Source organism: Leuciscus leuciscus (genome assembly GCF_965113295.1).
Source record: "Leuciscus leuciscus genome assembly, chromosome: 3".
NCBI lineage: Eukaryota > Metazoa > Chordata > Actinopteri > Cypriniformes > Leuciscidae > Leuciscus > Leuciscus leuciscus.
In genome coordinates this window covers 6,440,657-6,462,470 of record NC_138727.1, presented here as the reverse complement: position 1 = coordinate 6,462,470, position 21,814 = coordinate 6,440,657, and the positions used below count along the sequence as shown (strand labels likewise).

Here is a 21,814-nt window from a genome sequence, read left to right as displayed (position 1 = left end):
AGAAAGCGAAATCCAAAATGTTTCCTCCCCAGGAACATTTTATGCGGAACACACACTGTTACCTAGCAACGGCCAGACGCGCATGTGAATGGACTATGGCGAAATTTGTTCTTGCAGGTTGGTCAGTTTTATGGCTAATTAAACAAAACTACAGAGATCAGTACTTTAATGAAAGCAAACATTAGTCAGCGTTCTATCTATCTATCTATCTATCTATCTATCTATCTATCTATCTATCTATCTATCTATCTATCTATCTATCTATCTATCTATCTATCTATCTATCTGTCTGTCTGTCTGTCTATCTCTCTCTCTCTCTCTCTCTCTCTCTCTCTCTCTCTCTCTCTCTCTCTCTCTCTCTCTCTCTCTCTCTCTCTCTCTCTCTCTCTATATATATATATATATATATATATATATCTGTCTGTCTGTCTGTCTATCTGCCTGTCTGCCCTAAATGTTATGCCACATTATAGCTGTAACTGTAGTTTCTTCTTCAGTATGACTATAGTAAATCATGTCACAGTCAGGAGCATATTTAGTATTATCTATTCATCTGTACAGGAAAAGCTGATTGTCCTTATTATGCAAAAGCTGAGCTTCTTGCTGATGTGCTGCAAAGAAACCTGCCAGATTTTCACATTCACAAGATCAGTGTGCATCCCAGTGACTGGGAGGTAAACCTCTGAGTTCATGTGGAGCTTCAAGAGCTCTTTCACACCGTTCACAATATTTTTAAGTTGAACTAAAGATGTCCTTGACTCATTTATGTCTTGTATTCATATTGAACCATCTTTCTCTGCAGACATGGCTGGAGGAAACCTGTGCATCTAATGGATGGACGCATTCAAGCTGTCCTTTAGTATGGAGGGAGCTGATCGATCGCGGGGGGAAAGGAATGCTCCTCGGAGGCTTCAACGATTTCCTTGAGCATGCTCAGGTTTGCATGATTGGATACCAAAATAAAATAGAGGAATCAAGCAAAAACTGATATAGTCCACATAAATTAATTTTTCCGAGTTGCTTTGGCTCATTTTTTGAAAACGCTTGCAAAATGTAGTCACTCACCAAACACATTTAATTCATGCTTAAAAACTCAGTCATTGTGTAAGCAAAGTGGCCAATGCCACCATTTTTTTTTTTTTTTTTTGTCATCACATAGGCAGCACTGATCAAACATTTAGATGTTTCTTCAACATGGCAGTCAGTCATCCAGGCTTGTGTATCACACTTTCAACAGAATGTAAAAGTCAATACTTATGCACATTTGTATACTAAACTGCATTTTCTTGTAACAATGCGTTACATGTAAACAGAAAACATTCCATGTCATAGATATTTATTGAATATTCAAGTATGTGTCACACAGATTTTGTAATTGAATGAATCGTTTTGCATGTGATGATGATGGCTCACACAATGAAAGAATATTTAGAAGTCAAGAGCATGACAATTTCACGGAGAATCAACTCATCTCTGCAAGCAGTATTTACTCTTTTGCACACAAGTACAAAAACACACGCAAATAATGAGTGAACAAGAAACTTATTGTTCAGAGTTCTGAACTTATTAATTAAATCACATCTGAGAATCGATCTAAAGCAATTGAGAAAAACTGTAGTAGCTGCTGTGCTGTGATTTCTTTGCAAAACAAATGTCAGGTTGTTATGTACTGCGGTTATAAGATCCAAACGCAGCTTTATTAGGGGTAATCTACCATTGTAATTCACATAGCACACAAATGGTCACAACACAGGGCAAACAGGGAAATCCAGGAAACCAGGCAGTAGATCAGAACCATAATACGGGAACCCAGAGAAAGCGCTCAGAAATGCAGTGTAACACAAACAAGACTTCACAAAGTGAGAGTGAATACACAGGGCTTATATAGGCTAACCATAACAAGATGCCTATATCTCTATAACCATAACAAGAAGCCTATAGCTCTATAAGTATAACAAGAGGCCTTTCCTGTAGCTCAGACAGTAGAGCGTTGGTGCTTGCAATGCCAAGGTCATGGGTTCAATTCCCAGGGAAAGCAAGAACTGATAAGAATGTGAATGTGTACCTTGAAATGCAGTGTAAGTTGCTTTGGATAAATGCGTCTGCCAAATGCATAAATGTAAATGTAAGATAATGACACACGGGTGCAAGTGATCAAATAATAATGAGTCCAGGCAATGGGTTATGGAAAATGAAGTTCATGATTGAAAGGCAAAGGAGTCGGGAGGAGTGTCCTCTGGTGGATAAAGATATCAGACTTTATTTTAGCTCTTAAATTACTGCAAGATAAAACTTAAAATTAAACAAATACCTTCCATTTGAACTCACAGTGATCAAAATGACTGAAGAAAGTTCCTTCTGGATCAGAAGCTAATCCAAGATCAGCGACATCCTGTTTCATTTAGATACTGTATGTGAATATCAATACTTTTGTCCTCTCCTGCAGGGTTACTATGGCATGACCTCAGATATGAACTCTGATCTGATGCTAAAAATTGCAGCAGAGAATCAACAAACTAAAGAACTGTGTATGAAGGAGGAAGTTCACCGACTCAAGTCTCTCAGACCTCTGCACATCTGGATCAGCAGGTGGACGTGTTTTATCAGGCCACTTCAGGCCTCTAAAGTGCCCCAATTATATGTTTTCGGCTATATATTACATTTCATGCAGTGTGTAATATAGCTGTTTGTGAATGTTAAAGGGATAGTTCAGCCAAAAAATGAAAATTCTGTCATTAATTACTCATTCCAAACCCCTAAAACTTTTGTTCATCTTCAGAACACAAATGAAGATCTTTTTGATGAAATCTGAGAGATTTCTGTCCCTCCATTGACAGCCTACGCAACTACCACTTTGACACTTCAAAAAGTTCATAAAGAGATCGTAAAACTAATCCATATGAATTGAGATAGGAGGCCTCCAAAACAAAATTAGGATCCTTTAAAATAGCTCCATAATAGGGGCACTTTAAAAGAGTAAAGAATAGTTGTTATTGTCTTTAGATGCATGACGTTTAACCTGAGAAAACCTCTTTCAGCGCTCTGAACCCCATCTGCTACAGCCTCATTCCTCAGTTGTTCACCCCGGGACTGTTTCCAGGTCTCCCCCTTTTCAGCCTTCACCTCATGGACACCTGCGGCTCTGAGGAAATGATGCAAGGACTCAAGATGGAAACAGAAGACCTCACGCTACCTCAGCTCCATGAGGTCACTGTCCATTCAGACCAGACACAGGCGTTTCAGGAAGCCCACTTCATCATCTTTCTGGATGACCTGCAGTCTATATGTGAAAGTAACAATGAGCCGGATGACAAGGACCACATGGTGAGCCGGGTAGCTGAATGTTTCTGTTGCTACGGGCAACTCATCGAGGCGAATGCACGGAAGGACGTAAGAGTGATAGTGGCAGGAGACTCCTTTATTAACCTGAAGTGCTCGCTGTTAATTGAGAACGCACCCTCCGTTGACCCGCACAACTTTGTGGCAATGACGACGCAACTAGAATACGAGGCAAGAACTCAGCTTGCGCAGAAGTTATCGGTGAAAACAGCAGGTAAAATAATACATTTTTGTTCTAATATTAAATTGCAATACAATGATACATTAGAAATTTCATTCAGTTCTGTTTGACTATTTTGATATGATTAATAATTATTTTAGAAAATATTCTGAAGAAACAATACGCCATTTTATACATTCACAAGCTCATGAAGGATATGTATTATTACATACAATTTTATATTAATATAAAAATTGTATTAAAAAAAATGTATAAAAAAAAATTCATTTTAATCAAGAATTATGTTTAAATAATTAAAAAATATATTTATATTAATTATAGATAATTATAATAATATCATATATATATGTATATATATATAATAAATAATACATACATAATATACATAATTTAATTATTAAAATAATTAAAAAAGGAATCTTATTGTCTTATTGTGCTCAAATTTCCCCTTTTTATTATATTCACATATTTCATTTTTATATTAATATACATTTTTGTATATTACATATGTGATATATTATATTAATTTTAATCAATAATTACATTGTTAAAATAATTTAAAAATAAATGCTATTCATTTTAACAAATTAATACCATATATATTATTTTTAATAAATATATAATAAAATAATATTAATAAAATAAATTGTGCTTTTCTTACTGTCTTTCTGTGCATGCTCAATTATTATATTTTTTTTATATTCACAGACATAACTGATGTTGTGGTATGGGGAAACATCAGTGGCAGTTTCCATGTTGACCTGCAGAGGGCGGAGGTTCTCAGATATGATGGTGCAGTTCGGGGACCAGATGGTTTTTCTCAGCGAGTCATGAACATGATTTATGATTGGTAAAGGTCATTGTGGTGCATGACTCAAGCCATATGGCTCTTTTATGAAATCTTTTATTATCAATTTATGAATTATTCTAAAGGGTACCATTTTATCAGTAAGTAAACCAAAAATCTGGCGTAGCCTAACCTGAAATTCCATACATATCTTAAATTGTCTAAATGCATTTGCCAATTATGTAATTATACTCATGTTTTGTTTCATAAGGAAATGGCTGGAGACAGGTTTTATGAGTTTAGTACATAAACATCGTGCCACAGTTTCGTCGAAGACCAACAAAGCCACTGCAATATCATCAACCAATGGAATAATGACCATTTTAAGGGCCTGGAATAATGACGCTTCTCCAGAGAAAGATTTCTCAATGGGTGTACTCAGTACAGGCAAGACCATTCAAATCATTCTCAAACATTAAATAAATATGGCTTACATTATGTAAAAAATAATAATAATAAAAAAAATTTTTTAAAAGACGCAGCCTTAAATTTTTAAGTAGGCTACAATTAACTTGGATGTTTAAGTCATTTCAACTTAAATTACATTAAACTGACTTAAAAAATGAGTTGAACCTTGTATAACTAAAAAAGTTTAAGTTATTTTGATGACTTAAAGCAATGTCATAACTTATTGATCATATACTTTTGCACAGTGCATCTTCTATAGTTACTTTATAGGCTAATCCTTGTAAATGTCTGACCTTTCTAAATCTGCAGGTCAGTTTGGGATTCCAGCTGGTTTGGTGTTTTCCATGCCCGTGAGCTTCAGGGATGGTTGCTGGACAGTGCGCTCAGATGTTACTGTTACAGATGAGCTGAGGGTAAAACTTGATGCTTGTGCTGATGAACTTAAAATGGTGAGTGCAAGAAGTAATAAATATATATATATATATATATAGATTAAACGGGGTTCTAGTACTAAATCAATGAAATTATCCCATGATGGGAACCTTTAAAAGGTTATATGTATGTAAATGCCTGAAAGAACCTTTAAGGTTCTACTGTAAAGTAAAATTTTCTTAGAGTGTAAAGTTTATTAGCCAATCAGAGAATGTTCTCTGCATTTTTGGAGAGTTTTGGAAACCGCAAAGGTTTAGTGAAAGTTTGGTGGCACTTTAAATAACAAATAAATGCATGCTTTTATGTGCTTCTTCCTGATAAGACATGGATAGAGCACTTGATCAGCTTTGATAAGATTGCAGTGGTTAATCAATGTTGTTTTATGTATTTATTTGCTCTAGGAGAAAGACGTTGCTGCTAGAATATTGAAGAAAGATGAATGACGGCTCTCCAAAAGCAGACTTCGATTACTCACTCCTTCAGTAACCTGATCCCTTCATCAAAAAATTGCTGGGTTGTTTCAACCCGACTTTGGGTCAAGTATGGACAAACCCAGCCGTTGGGTTACATTTTTTAATTACATTTTTAACCCAACATTTGGGTTTGTCTATATTTGACCTAAAATTGGGTTAAAACAACCCAGCATTTTGCAACCCAGTGCATTTTTTAAAGTTACTTAGTGTTACACAATCTCAGTGTTTTAAATGTGATGAACTTGGCCTATAAAAATGTTTAGCTCAATTCTTGAGAGACTTTTGTTGATAGGCTTTAATAGTGTCATGCAATTTTACCAAACAAATGTGGGTTGGAAGACTATACAATTTGTTTCAGGTTCTCACTCTTTTCCTAGTAAAACAATTTGTGAACCAATACCAGAAGAACTTTGTGCTTAAGTAATATATGCTCTCATAGTTGCCATTTATTGGTATATGCTATAATTTCCTTAATCTAACTTTGAAAATAAATTTTCCAAAGGGTTAGAGCAGTTTTCAGGAAACTTCTAAGAGGGCTGCAGGATGTCTTGAAAGTATTTAAATTAACCAATTATTATCCATGTATTTAACTAATCTAACTTTAAATTAAAATGCTAAAAAGCACATAAAATAAACATGTAAACTCTCTGAAATCATTAATTTTTTCGTCCCTCAATACACTCACCAGCCACTTTATTAGGTACAACTGCTCTTTAACACAAATATCTAATCAGCCAATCACATGGTTGTTGGTGCTATAGACGTTGGTAACGTCTATAGCACCAACAACCATGTGATTGGCTGATTAAACCAGACAGTTGACGGTATAGCCATTGACTTCCATAACAGGAAAGAAATACTATGGAAGTAAATGGTTACAAACATTCTTCAAAATATCTTCTTTCTAGTTCAACAGAAGAAAGAAACTCGTATAGGTTTGGAACAACATAAGGGTGAGTAAATGGTGACAGTTTTTTTTATTTGTGGCTGAACTTTCCATTTAATACCAAAGACCTCTGTAATGTTTCCATACTTAGAGATTAATCACCCCCAATAATCGAGATTACAGTCACCTCCGACTATAAGCTGTGCAACCATCTGCGTTCGGTTCTGTTGCCAGCTCACCGCAGGCCTGTCAACATGCTAGCCTTACCTCACATGACCTTCTTCATGCCTGGCTTTATCTCTCGCTGTTCCCGAAGCACAGTCAGCAAATATTTCATGCAAAAACATATCAAAACCTGTACTCTTACATCAGGGGTTTTCAATCTTTTAGACACCACAAACCCAGAATTCTTGTGCGAGGGACCCCCGTCCTAAAATTTAAATGTATATTTTAAAGTATAAAGACATGGAATTTCAAGGTAAGGCATCAAGGCACGTCCGAATCCAATGTTAGCTTCCCCTCCTGAGATACCTTCATCTGATCGGTTTTTGAACACAGCATAGATGTACCCTTCGCTGTCTTTGATATCCCACAATCCTGTGCGAGCTAAAAAATAAAGATGGCGTCTGAAAGTTGCAGTTGGTGGTCAGTTTGTGTGTAAATGTACGTTTTTGACCAACGTTTTCCACTTCTGATGTCATTTAGCGAGAAATTACAATTGTAGTAATTAAATAATTCCTCAAAAGCTCTGTCTATTTTACTGTAGATCATTAAACCATTACACTGCCTCAGAAATCAGTTTCGTGAGGTGCATTTGTGCACAAACAATGCTTACAAAATCACTACATTTTCCGACACAGCCATGAACTTCTTCCCTGCCATTGACAGCATTTTCCAGCAATCCATGTTTTCAGTGTTATATGGTAAAGACAGGCAAAGAAAAAGCAGAAACAAGCGATAGAAGCATTATAACGTATATGTAAACTATTGCGATCTTCATACATTAAACAGCATATAAATGAAAACTGCCTAATGTTACTCGATGAAAAGTCAATGTGAAGCTTTGTGGGTGTTGATGATGGTCTCGATCTACTCCATGTTTTGATCATCATTTTGTATCCGATCCGGGCATTGCCTTTGTACAAAGAAGATATGTGAAAGTTTTGTAAAAATGATTTAAAAATAATAATAATGCTGGGACTGGCTGGCACCTTTATTGTAGAAAGAGTTAATACTGTGGAGAATAAATATGTGTAACATTATATTTGGAAAATATTTAGTTTTACTAAATTAGTCTTTTTACACACTATAGTATGGAGGACCAAACCTAAATAAATGCAATGTATGACTTAATAACATGACCAACCCTTCAGAAGATAAAAAATTAAATATGTATGTATAGATTTATTTCTAATTTTAATCCAATCTATTTATTTAAATAAATTTTCATTCGTTTATTATATTAAAGGGGTGGTATAATGCCCTTTTCACAAGATGTAAAATAAGTCTTTGATGTCCCCAGAGTGTGTATGTTAAGTTTTAGCTCAAAATACCCAACAGATATTTTTATATAGCATGTTAAAGTTGTCACTTTTTGAGGGTGAGCAAAAACACACCGTTTTTGTGTCTGTTCCTTTAAATGCAAATGAGCTGCTGCTCGCGGCACAGAGGGCGGAGCTACAAAAGCTCGTGTCGTTTTACCTCACACAGACACTCAGGTCCGGCGCTCCGCACACGCACATCACGCACTGCGCGTAGGGCACCAAGTGCTTGGGGGGGCACCAAAAAATCTGGGTCGTGAAAAATCATCACAATAGGGTACTGGTATAAATAACAAATAAAATATGTCTAAAGCATGTTAATATTGGGTTTAAGTAGTCGTTCAATGAGGCCTATTATATGTTGATCCGACGAAAATTATGTGTGTATTTAAGTGGTCCAGTGGTAGAATTTTTGCCAAGCGTGTCAGAGGTTCTGAGTTCTAATCCGCACTCATATATATATATATATATTTTTTTTATCAAAACCGATTATGTTTTTTAGTGGTTGTATATCAGGCAGGGACACTTTTTGTGCTTTTTGTTTTCTAATTGTACCGGAGCGAATAGAGAGTCTCTCCACAACGGATTGAAACGCGCGTCTGAGTGAAGGCTGTGCGCGAGCCAGAAACAAACATAGTATCCGCGCCACTGATCGCTCGGCAACGAGCACTTTGATCAGTTGATTTAAAAAAACAACACATTTCAGCGCTAGATCGACTCTTATTTAAAAAACGAATGAAATGAATGCTCTGCTGGTTAACTGGAGATGTTTTGTTTGTTTGTATTGGTACATTCGTGCCGCGAGATGTTTCAAAAGTGGTGGGGACATGTCCTACCCGCAAATTACGCCTATGCGTATGCATGTCCAGGGGCGTCGCTATAGTAGTGCAAAAGATCCGGGGCTTTAGCGGATCTTTTTGTGCTTAGGGCACCCAAATGGCTAGCGCCGGCCCTGCAGACACTCACTGGAAATTTCAAAAACTTTTAGCTTTTTATGTTAAAACCAGAGTCAGACAATGATGGAGAGACTCAAGAAGAAGTGACAACATTTCTGAATGGTTAGTTGGTGAGTTTATGTGTAATTATCTTCTAATCATTGATTAGCATATCTAATCAATCTAATCAATCAAAACTTTGCAGATGTTGTTTATGCTCAAACAGCAACATCACACACTAACTAAAGTTAGAAAAGTGAAATCATATTCAACCACCCCTTTAATCATTTATTTAAATCAAATGTATAGATTTTATTATTTTTTTAGTTACTTAGTGTAATATTAGTTTTATTAAACTTTTCCACTTCCTTTTGGATCCGTCTGAAAAACGACTTACATCATGCTCTTTCTCAGTGCCCCAAATGTCCACAAGCGTCCATTTTGGATCCCGTGACGCTGACGGCACAACCAGTGTAAACCAGGCGTGTCCAATCAATCAAGTTCAAATCAATGAGAACGGTCCCCTTTTTTGAAAGTACACAAAGCAGTTGAAAAACAGATATTTGGAGATATTGGAGGTGCAAGTCAGTCAACAAATTGATATTCAACAATACATTTTGTAGTTCAATCCTTTAAGTGCTTTTTTTTATAAATCAAAGCAGTAACAGCATGAGCAAAACACAATCACTATCAAACAAAAGATAATCTCCTTGGATATCTGAAAACACAAATCTGCGGTCTGGGTCAGATGTGTATGCATGAGGGTTATCTACAGGAGAAGGGCTGAAACGCACTCAGTCGTTGCAAAGCAAAACACACTCCTAGCCAACAAGACTGCGATGCGGCAAGCAACTCGTTTGTCCACTTTGAAATGAAAAATAATACAATCACAGCAACACAGAACATGTTTGCAACAACATGGCGCAGAACTTTTGACCAGTCAGCTTTCACAGTTGGCAAAACTCAAAATTATAATGGAAGAAACTTCTGACTGGTCAACATTATGACTAGTTAGGACGCGGTGTAATCCATTTAACTTTCAACTTTAAAGGAATGTTAACTTGTCAGCAAACAATGAACAGTTCTGTAAAAACCGATGTTACAATATACAATGTTTTTTTATATACACACACATTTCCAGTTTAAAAGATAATTTCCCTTTAGTGTAATTAATAATTGAAAATATACATATATATCGGGTCATAAAATCATCTTATATTCATTGTGTCGCGTAAGAAGTCACTCGGACCTTTGACCCTGACATGAAGACCAAAGAATGATCAAATTCTTCAAAAAATAAATCCCAAATTTGCTGTTTGAGCTTTACGTCGTCAATTCTAGAATTAGCTTGATGACATATTTGAGTACATCTTATAAAGATAGATAGAAATAAGGCTCAATCATTCTCTTAGGATTCCCCTCTTATAAATGTTCATTTCAATAAAAAAAAAAGGGGAGATAATTCAGTCAAGCTCATGCATGAACTCCTTCCTAAACTTTGTACAGTAAAGATTTTATCGTTTAAATTATGTTTCAGGCAATCTGTGACCACTTGATGTGATTTTTACAATGTAATACAATGTACGCTCCCATTCAAAAGTTTAGGGTCAGAAATATTTTATTTGATTTATTTTTTTGGAAGAAGTTTCTTATGTTCTGCATTTATTTGATTAAAAATAATTGTACATGCTGCTCAAGTTACAATTCTATTATTAATGTCAAATATTAAGCAGCACAACAGCATGAAAGTTAAAATTTATTTGACTTTTATTTAAACGTTTTTTTTTTTTTAATTATGAATGTCTTTACTATAACATTTGATGACTTGAATAACGCGTCCTTGCTGAAATCTTAACCGACCCCAAACTTTTGAATTTGGGATGGTTATGAAAATCCTGCAAAATTTGAGCATGTACAGACCAACAAAATTTCAAAAGTGCATCCAATTATAATATATTGAACCTGAATATGGGCATATGAAGGTTATTAGACTCCTAATTCTTCTACATGACGTGGAGGGAAAAAAGCACAATGAACTGGGAATTTTTTCTGCCGGCTAAAGTACGCTATGCTGCATTCACGGTCACTTTTGTGCAAAAAAAAAGAAAAAGAAAAAAAAAAAGTGATATATACCTCAACAAAAAAAAATATATATATAGACAATCCAATATTAATTTTTCAAAAAAAAATAAAAAAAATATCAGAAATTGATTTACACTTTTTACTAACTTTTTAAGTTCTGTGTACCAGCAACTTTATTATTTATTCGAGACATATTTAATAGCAAACTATTCTTCACTCTAACCAATTTCAATAAATAAGTCCATCCACTTCATAGGTATATAATATAGAATATATTAGTTTAGCTATTCTTATGAAAAGAAATCTTTGCCACAACCAACTTTTCGTTGAGAATTTTCAGTCATCCCCTGCTCATCCTCTCTCCTTCACCTCTACCAGCCCTACACGCAAATAATACTCGTGTTCTCGTGACCCGATGCATTGAACCCTATTGATAAACCAGAGGGCTCTTGGTCAAAACATACATACGGTAAACCATTAAAACTTGTACGTCTATTTTAAGTCGCTTTTGAAATCCGAGTGGCTTGATTTGAGGCTGAAGGTTATTTGGGGTTACCATCGCGTTTAGGATTTGTCGTACATTTTGCGAGACGAAAAGCACACCAACGATCACAGTGATCTCACTCCCGAAAACAACAAAAAAGGCATAGTTGACTGCGACATTCCCTTTCACAAATCATGTGTGTCAGTAATTTGGTATCTACATGGACTATAAATAAAACAAACAGTTTAGGTGACGGGAAGCTAGGACTCCTGCTGGTCTGCACGCTGATGACTGCTTGGGGGCGTGTCTTCGGAAGCCCCGCCCACTTCCTGTCCATCAACACCAAGGCCCAACACCTCATCCATCTGTTCCAGTTCGCTTTGGTCCAGTAGCTCAAAGTCCTCTTCTTCCGTGGGCACGAGCGTGACATCCGGCTGCTCTTCGGTGCTTGCTTCGGTGACGTCAGCGTCCTCGTCCTCGTCCTGTTCGCTGGCTTCCTGGGCGGACGGCGACTCGAGGGGCGATTCCATCGGGCAAGGAGGCGTTTCGGTGGGAAGGAACGTAGCCATGGACGAGCCTTCGTTGGCCTCCGTAGACCTCAACAGGGCTGAGAGAGTGTTCTGTACTACGGTAGAGATGGCCGTGGTCACTATCTCCTCGCTAAGTGCTTCCAGGGACCTAGCGGGTTCCAGTACCCTTCCCTCTTTCTCAGTACCCACACTGCTTTGGTCTGCCCCCGCTGCTTGTCCGTGTCCGTTGAAGTGCGTGTTGACAAAGTGGAGCGGAGATGCTAAGTGCTGGATGAGGAGGCTGGCCGGAGACAGGGCTTCCTCCTGGAGCTCGGATCCAGACGATCCGGACCGCTCAGACCCCAGAACGCCCAGCGGGAAACGGAAGAGACCCGGTTCAATAGAAGGCATCTCGTCCACTGACGGAAACTCGGCTAGGTCTCTAGTGAACGCCTCCTCCGGTTCGCTGTGCACGCTCTGCTGATCCAGGTCTGCTGATGAAAACAGAGTAACGCCATTAATTATCATTTCAAGGAATTTTCCTGAAAACTATAAACAGCAATTCTCAGTGGCACTTTTAAAAACTATTCAATTACGTTAACCGAACTAAACAATTCGATTATATTTTGTAGGGGTGTAACGATACCCTCATGTCACAATTCAATACATATCACGATGTTAAACTCACAATACGATATTATTGCGATACTCCAAGAAACATGATAAAAGGTTAACAAATTTTTTTACTTTTGATTAAAATGCTAAATTTGGTTTTACATTGTGGGTGTAAATGAGTAGACTTGGACTTTGTGCTGGAAACCCAATGCACAGGACAATAGAGACAGAATAAAAATATTCATGATTCTGAAGCTAAAAATACAGGATTGTTCCAGACGAATATGCTTGCACTCTGTCACTGACTAGATATATTTAAAATAATGTAGACCACTTTTTACTGGTAACATCAGACATTTGGCATTATCATTCAGGACCCACAAATATTCCCCCCATTGCATTACTATACATTATATTCAACATTATATATAGCAGTTTAATTTAGTCCTGACACTGAATCTCTGAAAACTAGAATTCTTCATTTTTATTTTGGATGAACTATACACAATAAATATTGTCACTATCCACGGTATATATTGTAGCATTTTTATATTCATATATATTGTGACACGATATATTGTTACACCCCTAATATTTTGTTTAAATGCACTACATTTACGCCAATTTTTTAAAATTTTTTGTCATACTGAAGAAAGAATGTTTTATAAATGATTTACTCAAATTCAAATTTACATTAAAAAGGTTTATCGGAAGACTAACACAAATTTGAATTTGTGCAAGAATGTTTTTACATATAAATTCAAATTGTATTCGAAAATCTGAATTTACCTGAGAAATTTGTTTCTCATTGTTTTTTTTTCCATGAATGAGTTTTTTATTTGCAGACAGTCTGGACTTGCTGAGAATTTTTCCCTCAAACTTTTTCTCAACATGCCATTTAATATTTCTAATATATATTTGCATACATTTTTTTTTTGCTTAATACTTTCACTGAAACTGTGGCATCGACATTATCTAGGCTAAATTATTTCACATCATTTTACCACTCTTAAGGTATAATTCAACAGAAAATATTCTAAAATATGTTAAATATGTTATTATATACACTACCGTTCAAGTTTTTTTGTTAAAAAAAAAAAAAAAATTATTCAGCAAGGACACAATAAATGATCAAAAGTGACAGTAAAGACATTTATAATGTTACAAAATATTTCTAATTAAAGCTGTAGTCCGTAACTTTTGCCGCTCTAGCGGTGTGTCTTGCGGAAGAACATATGGAAATATGTAGCCGGAACTACTTCTCTGTGTTTATGTGTATGGCGAGTCACGTAGGTACTAGGTTTCTCCGCAGCGGTACGACCAATCAATTTCATTGCTCAATGGCTAGTTTTCAGACTGTACTCGAAGCACTGGTACCTTCAGAGACGTCTGTGAGCTGTGGTGTCGTGGCTCTGGACACAGAGAATCCTCCACTCTCCAGTATAGACGCCTCCTCATCCGACAGCTCCGAGTCTGTGATGGCCATCGCCAGAGCCGTGGTCTTCACATCCACCTGCTCCAACAGAGAACCAATCACTGGCTGGAATCACACTACCCTTCACACGTTTGGGCTCAGCAAGATTTTTAATTAATAATTTTATTCAGCAAAGTGACAGTGAAGACATTTATAATATTGTAAAAGTTTTCTACTTCAAATAAATGCTGTTCTTTTTGAACTTTCCATTCAGCAAAGAATCCTGCAAAAAATGTATCATGGTTTCCACAAAAATGTATTTTAAATTGTAAAAATATTTCACAATATTACAGTTTTTGATCAAATAAATGTGACCCTGCTGAGGATAAGAGACTTCTCTTTCAAAAACATTTTATTAAAAAAATCATTACGAGCCCAAACTGTAATATTAGAGCTGCACGATTTACCGTTGAAAGATCACAATCTCGATTCAGACATGAGAAACACAGTTGTCATGTATAGATATGAAACAGCTTCACAAACCCACTCTTTTCCAACCACACAATTATTCTGTGATAATTCAAATGATCACAGAAGTACTGGGATAAAAGTTTATAGTTGGGATATAAACACTGATGTTTATCGTAGCGATCAAAATACAGTAAATCACCTTTAGAAAGTAAGTTGACACTTCAAATAAAGATTGTATCAATTACATCATTGCACCAGTAGGTGGCGACAGGTGAGTGTTAAAAAGAGGATTTTGTCATTGAATCATTGAATCAAGAGATTTGTTCAAAAATGCCGATTCATCCTAGCCTGGCTAACGTCAGACCAAGTCTCATTTGAGACTTGGTCTGGGAACCACATGTTCATTTTCTCGTATTTGAGGCGTGGTTTACGAATGCCCAGAGCCGTTTATTGGACGCTATGAATGTCTATCAAATGCGCCTGTACGTACCTCATAGCCAATCGCTTCAATTATACCAGATGACGTATGTAGAGCGACAGAAATTCGACGAGGAAAAAGGCGATGGGTCAAAGATTTATTTGTACACGATGGCGTTTAGCGAATATTACCGTTTGTGCAAGATAAACATGAGGGTAGAAGGTAACGTCGAGTCTGATGCCATGTTGGATCCATAGATATAAACAAACTGCTTTGGTGTCGTCATCGTCTTGCTGCTCCCTCCCCGTTCTGTGATTGGTTCCCTTTTTCAGGGGAAAATCTGGTCCATGGTGTCCAGGCGTGAATAAAATCGCGCTGCAAGCAAGGCAACATGGGGAAACCCAGGCTAGATTCATCCAGTAGTGAAGTCTTTATGAGTGAGTCATTGAATCATTCGTTCACACCGATTTAAAAAATTATAATTCTGGTTAATAAATATTTTTTTGTAATTGTTGACTGCAGCAATAAACAATCTGTCAGAACCTAAATTACATATTTTGTTTAGTTGTCTATTCAGAATCATGGGAGAATTGTGATCTCTATTTTACACAAGAAAATCGTGTTTCTCTAATTATTCAGAATAATGCAGATCTATTAACAGTGCTGGGTATAGATTACTTTTAGATTACTTGGTAGATATAAAAACACAAAGAGAAAGAGAAATAGTCCATTCTTTGTTTTCAACAACATATGTGATGCGATCTGGGAAAACCCACGGCCCAGCGCGACATCCGACGGGTTTTCCCAGATCGCATCACATATTACATTACGGTATGTCAGAGTATCCCAGACTGGGGTTCGTGAGTTTAATGAAAAGCTATTAAGTAATTAAACCACAAAAAAAATAAAAATCAAAAGATAAAAAATTTAAATAAAACACTTACTAAAACATAAATTAAAAAAGTTGTATTTGTTTACCTTATGAATGTATATAAGCAGTAGGCTTTTCAAAAAGGAACATTTAAAAGATGAAAAGTAGTATTACCAATAATTTACTGCCATTGTGAGAATTACATGATGTAATCAATTAAAAAGTAACTGTTGTCTGATTACAAGTACTTCATTCTAGGAATCTGATTATGTAATTCAGATTACATGTAATCAGTTACTTCCCAGCACTATCTATTTATTAAATATAGAATAAGACGGGATATAGTGTGAAGGAATGGCCCCTGATCACCACAGGACAGGACACTCACAGTGGGAGCGAAGCAGGAAAGCTCCTCCTCACTCTCGCTCTCCGTCTCTGCCCTCGGCTCATCACCCTCTTCCTGCTCCTTCCTCAGCTCTACACACACACACACACACACACACACACATTTACACACTCCAGGAAGTGAAACACTAACAACCCTCTGTGTAAATAGTCCATAACTGTGATATCAGCAGCGGAAGCACACAATATATCAGCACTTCAACATTCAACAATTTTTCTATATAAACAATAGTGATTATTTAAATGTTTAATTAAAATGTAATTCCTAACCCAACATGCATCTGTGCATAATGTAGCCTCAATAACTTTTATTTTGGGCTTTGAAGAATAAAAAAGGAAACGTTAGCAGCCTAGGTCACTAATTAAAGGCAACGCTCTCACTTCTCTTGTCGTATTTGCGGCGTTGTGTGTCTCCTTTCATGCTGTAGTCGAGTTTCATCAGTATGGGCTCCAGTCCGGTGTACATTTTCTGGATGAGCTCATGGTAGACCACCAGCGGCCACAGCAGCACACTCAGCACTAATGCAGCACAGAGAAACACACAGATAACCTCCACACACACACACACACACACACACACACACACACACACACACACACACACACACACACACACACACACGACCGCGCACATGCCTGGGGGCATCATATTTCTTACGTTGAAAAACATAAAAAAAATATGATTATTTTACATAATAGTACCACTCTTTAGGTAAAAATTAACAGTTAAAGAAAATAATATGTTGTTATATACACTACCATTGAAAATATTGGGATTTCAGTAAGATTTTTTTTTTTTTTTTTTGGAAAAATTTATATTTATAACTTTCAATTGATCAAAAGTGACAGTAAAGACATTTATAATGTTGCAAACGTTTTCGGTTTCAAATGAATGCCGTTCTTTTCTATTCGCCCCAAAAAATTCCAGATTCCACAAAAATATTAATTATTGCTAATAATCAGAAATGTTTCTTGAGCTGCAAATCAGCATATTAGAATGATCTCTGAAGGATCATGTGACACTGAAGACTGGAGTAATGGTGCTGAATATTCAGCTTTGATCACAGGAATAAATTACACTTTAAAATATATTAACAAAGGTAACGGTTATTTTAAATTGCAATATTTCAGTTTCAGTTTTTACTGTTTTTTTTTTTTTACAGTAAATCTCACCAACCCCAACCATTTGAACAGTAGTGTACCTAGAAATGTGACATGATGAAATATATATAATTTTAAGTCTTCAATATTCACCAGTGAACCTGAATTAGTTCTATTAAAATAAAAAAATTAAAAAGCCCTTTTTTCTTAATGCAAATTATTTCTTTTTTTTCCCCCTCCTTTTGATTTCATGGTAAAATACGACCAAGATATGTACTTGAGATTCACTTTAAAAGAGAAAACACACTACTATCACACTTTTTGACACTTGTTTGAGTTGTAGTAGTATAAAGACTACTGTATTTCCGTATTTAATGTGAATGCATTTTATTAACCTTGCCAAGCGGAATTGCTGGATATATCTTCTGGAGTAATAATGATCTTTTTATATTACTTATTCAATATATACAGTAGCAATGCAAAATACAACCCGAGTGTTATGTACAGTGTGGACTTGAATAGTTAGTGTGTTGCATAATTTGAGTAGCTGGTGTAAAATGGCAGCAGTGTGTGTGTGTAAAAGTAATAATATGGAAATAAACAAACACAACAGAGGGAAGTTTGCTCACATATGATGTAGGAGATCATAATCCCGGGAATGTAATGTCCAACCATGGCCAGCATTAAACATCCCGAACACATCATGATGCAGAACTGATGAGATGGGACAGAAAGATTGATCAGTAAACACTTTCTGGACATACAGTACCGACTGAAAGTTTGGGGTCTGCAAGATTTCTCTTAGTCTCTTATGCTCACCAAAGCTGCATTTGTTTTGATGAAAAAATACAGTAAAAACGGTAATATTGTGAAATATTATTACAAGTTAAAATAACTATTTTCTATTTGAATATATTTTAAAATGGAATTTATTCCTGTGATTCAAAGCTGAATTTTCAGCATCATTACTCCAGTCTTCAGTGTCACATGATCCTTCAGAAATCATTCTAATAGGCCGATTTGATTTCGTTAATCTGCTCAACTGCTTTCAAAATTGATATTTTTGTGCAAACCGTGAGATTTTTTATTTTATTTTCAGGATTCTTTGATGAATAGAAAGTTCAAAAGAACATCATTTATTTGAAATTGAATATATTTGTGTCTTTACAGTCACTTTTGATCAGTTGTGCTGAAAAAAAAATTTACACAAATATTTACTTATTGTAAAGAAAGTAATATTTTTTTCAGCACAACTTATAAATACTGACCCCAAACTTTTGAATGGCAGTGTAGACTTGAGAAAATAAGAAATATTTAAATAAAAAAATTTAATTAAAAATAAAAACCCACTACTTCCTTTTTGTGTTCCAACAGAAAAAAGAAAGTAATACGGGTTTTAAATGACATTAGGGTGAAAAAAGCCCATTATTTCAATTATTTTTAAGTTTATCACCTTGCCGTGGTTTTGCCGTTTGTACTGGAGCATTTCTTGGATGTAAAGGCTGAAGGTGAGGAAACTCTCGGCGAGGTGATGGCTGAGTTCCTCCACGCTCAACAGACGTGGCTGCTCACTTAGTGTTTCTCTGTAACACAGTTAGGGCAAACTTATTAAAGAAACAATCTTAACACACAGCAAAGGTGATGTTATGAAAGGGAGCAGTCCACTCTTAAAGAGACGGGGGTGCTGTTGAGACATGCAGAGATTATTCAAGACACATACCGCTCAATGACAGGCGCCTCTGGATGCCACACTGTGGAGAACAGAAGGACAAACATGAGCGAGGACTAAATAAAAGAGGCCCGTGCAACAAACACTGGATGCCTGAGACGCGTGCAAATTCTTATATCGAATAAAAAAACACGTCATTATGTTTTTGCAGGCGATATAAAGTGAAGTAGCATTGTGTAAATTGTGCATTTTAATCAGTCATTAGGCTCCCTAAGACTGTGATTGGACAATCCCTCCTTGTTCGTGAGAACATGACAAGATGTTTTACAGTAATAGTGCCTAAAATAGTTCAAGGGTCGGTCAGTTTTAGGTGCTCTGAATCAAAACAGTGTATAATATCCATGCATTACCAGTGATCTGTGGAAGCTTGTCTTTCCATCTCTCCAGTAGAGTCAGTCCGATGAGAGACACGCTCAGGAGGAACAGGGGTCTCAAAGATGTGGACGTCAGGAGCCTAAAACACACATACATCTATTAAATCTTCACATTCAATTATAAAAACAACATGTGACTCACTCATATGTAACATCCAATATGAAAATGTACCAATGTACCAGGAAAAGGAAGTTTAATTGTTGTTTGATAATTACTATAGTAAGCATACACATATGTGTGTGTTTATGTGTGTATAGACTACCTGTCAAAAGTTTGGATACATTACTATTAATAATATTGTGAAATATTATTGCGATTTAAAATAATGGTTTCCTGTGATGCAAAGCTGAATTGTCAGCATCATTACTCCAGTCTTCAGTGTCACATGATCCTTCAGAAATCATTCTAATATGATGATTTGATACTTATCATTATCAATGTTGGAAACATTTGTGCTGCTTAATATTTTTTTGGAACCTGCGGAACTTTTTTTCAGGATTCATTGATGAAAAAAAGTGTTAAAAAGAACAGCATTTATTAAAAATAGAAATATTTTCTAACAATATAAATCACTACTAAAATTTTTTTTTAAATGACTCACCCCAAATTGTTGAACAGTAGTGCATATTGTAAAAAAAAAAAAAAAAAAAAATTCTGTTCTTTTTTAAAACGTTTTATTCATCAAAAAAAAAAAAATCCTAAAAAAAGTATTGATAATATTATTTAATAACATTGATAATCAATCAACATATTAGAATGATTTCTGAATCATGTGACACTGAAGACTGGAATAATGATGCTGAAAAGTTCTATAATTAATATAATATAATAGATGGTAATACCACAATAAATACCCAAAACAAGCATGGTATGACCCTGGTAATTGTCTAATAAACCATAATCATGGTATTTTTTAACCCCTTACAAACAAGTACAGCATTGTATGATGGTATGGTACCATACATGGTATTACCATGTTTTTTTTGACATTACACAATCACAGTTCTATGAACATATATCATTGTATTCTTAAATCTTTCAGTGCAGTGTAAATACCATATGAATATGGCAAACATTCAATCATGGCATCAAAGTACCATGGTATTACACCAGGTCTCACACCATGACTGTACTATGGTACTGACATATCACTTTTTGTAGTATGTCACAGTAATCATGTGGAAATATGAAGGTACAGGATGACTACCATACTCATGTACCATGTCCATGTGATAATTATAATAAATGTCCAAAACCCATAGTAATACACGAGGTATAATCTGATTAAGTACCATGATATTTACATGGTTCTACAAAAATACCATGGTATTCCGTAATGATAGGAGCACATGTCCATAGAACGGTAATAGTAATACCACGGTAAAAGTAGCGAAGCTGCAACACGGAGCAACTTCGACCTGAAGCATCTGCTAACGGGCAGATTAACCAGATTACTCGGTGATTAACACCGTCCCTTCCAAATGAACACCTTTATTCGCGTGTCTCTCTCACCAGAACAGCGTGTTGAGCGTGAGCGCGCTGATGATGCTGTGCAGCGGCCTCTCCCACACCAGCAGCCGCTGAGCGCAGTTCACCGCGGGCTCGCACTGCGACAGCCAGCCGCGCAGACGCTCCCGCAGACGCCGCAGCTCCGGATCATCCTCGCCGCTCACGCCGCCACCGGGCGCGGGGAACCAGGCCTCCAGACCCGCCGCCGAGGAGGAGGAGCACACCGAGGCCCGTCTGCTCGCCATTGTCTCTTGTCCCGTGTTGTTTGTGTGTGTTGTTGATGATGATGATGACGGGGTTTGGTCAGGAGAGAGTCGTCATGGATTATTAGAAAAAACAGAAACACACAGTGGATCTTACAGGCTCTTACAGTGTCACATGCTCCGTGTTTACTGCGCTCGTGAGTGACATCAGCTGGATCCAGCGCAAACTTCAGCTTGACATTTAACGTTATATTGTTTATTACCAAATATTATTGGTTTTTATTGATGTATTAATAGTACGTATTTATTAATAATTTGATTTAGATTTTTTTAGAAATATAATTTGATTTATACAGTTTAAAATATAAATATTTCAATGTAATTATATATATATATATATATATATATATATATATATATAGTTATTGAATAACGCTAAATCATTTATTTAAAAATAATAATACAATTCAAATATTTTATAATTATTATTAAATACTATTTAATTAAATATGAATTTATTATTTATATTTTAATAAATATTTCAATAAACTTATTATCCAGCACAAACTTCAGCTTGACATTTATA

General features: G+C 36.0%; 2 protein-coding genes across 3 annotated transcripts; one reads left to right on the top strand and one right to left on the bottom strand.

Annotated features, from left to right (window-relative positions):
- Nucleotides 1-57: 57 nt before the first annotated feature.
- On the top strand, nucleotides 58-5,948 carry mdh1b (malate dehydrogenase 1B, NAD (soluble)). Its single transcript, XM_082163847.1, has 9 exons — nucleotides 58-117; nucleotides 562-674; nucleotides 803-937; nucleotides 2,447-2,589; nucleotides 3,039-3,553; nucleotides 4,229-4,370; nucleotides 4,579-4,754; nucleotides 5,085-5,224; nucleotides 5,609-5,948. The coding sequence occupies exons 1-9, from the start codon at nucleotides 96-98 to the stop codon at nucleotides 5,648-5,650; spliced, it is 1,428 nt and encodes a 475-aa protein (XP_082019973.1). The 5' UTR covers nucleotides 58-95; the 3' UTR covers nucleotides 5,651-5,948.
- A 3,707-nt stretch (nucleotides 5,949-9,655) lies between these two features.
- retreg2 (reticulophagy regulator family member 2) lies at nucleotides 9,656-21,391 on the bottom strand. Of its 2 annotated transcripts, none has more exons than XM_082164629.1 (9): nucleotides 21,029-21,391; nucleotides 19,492-19,595; nucleotides 19,133-19,163; nucleotides 18,866-18,995; nucleotides 18,042-18,126; nucleotides 16,693-16,830; nucleotides 16,295-16,383; nucleotides 14,110-14,245; nucleotides 9,656-12,608 (listed from the first exon to the last, which is right to left on the bottom strand). In XM_082164629.1, the coding sequence occupies exons 1-9, from the start codon at nucleotides 21,268-21,270 to the stop codon at nucleotides 11,869-11,871; spliced, it is 1,695 nt and encodes a 564-aa protein (XP_082020755.1). In that variant the 5' UTR covers nucleotides 21,271-21,391; the 3' UTR covers nucleotides 9,656-11,868. The 2 variants fall into 2 exon arrangements, with proteins under 2 accessions (XP_082020755.1, XP_082020754.1); XM_082164628.1 differs by having other exon boundaries at nucleotides 9,656-12,611; nucleotides 21,029-21,390.
- Between the last annotated feature and the right edge of the window lie 423 nt (nucleotides 21,392-21,814).

Excerpts from the sequence above, each read along its gene's own strand:
- mdh1b (XM_082163847.1), top strand. The coding sequence starts at position 96 with ATGGCGAAATTTGTTCTTGCAG. Across the intron at positions 938-2,446 it reads ATTTCCTTGAGCATGCTCAG|GGTTACTATGGCATGACCTC; the intron begins GTTTGCATGATT and ends CCTCTCCTGCAG. Across the intron at positions 5,225-5,608 it reads GTGCTGATGAACTTAAAATG|GAGAAAGACGTTGCTGCTAG; the intron begins GTGAGTGCAAGA and ends TATTTGCTCTAG.
- retreg2 (XM_082164628.1), bottom strand. The coding sequence starts at position 21,270 with ATGGCGAGCAGACGGGCCTCGGTGTGCTCCTCCTCCTCGGCGGCGGGT. Across the intron at positions 19,164-19,491 it reads CAAGCTTCCACAGATCACTG|TGTGGCATCCAGAGGCGCCT; the intron begins GTAATGCATGGA and ends TGTTCTCCACAG. Across the intron at positions 16,831-18,041 it reads TATGATCTCCTACATCATAT|TGCTGAGTGTGCTGCTGTGG; the intron begins GTGAGCAAACTT and ends GTGCTGCATTAG.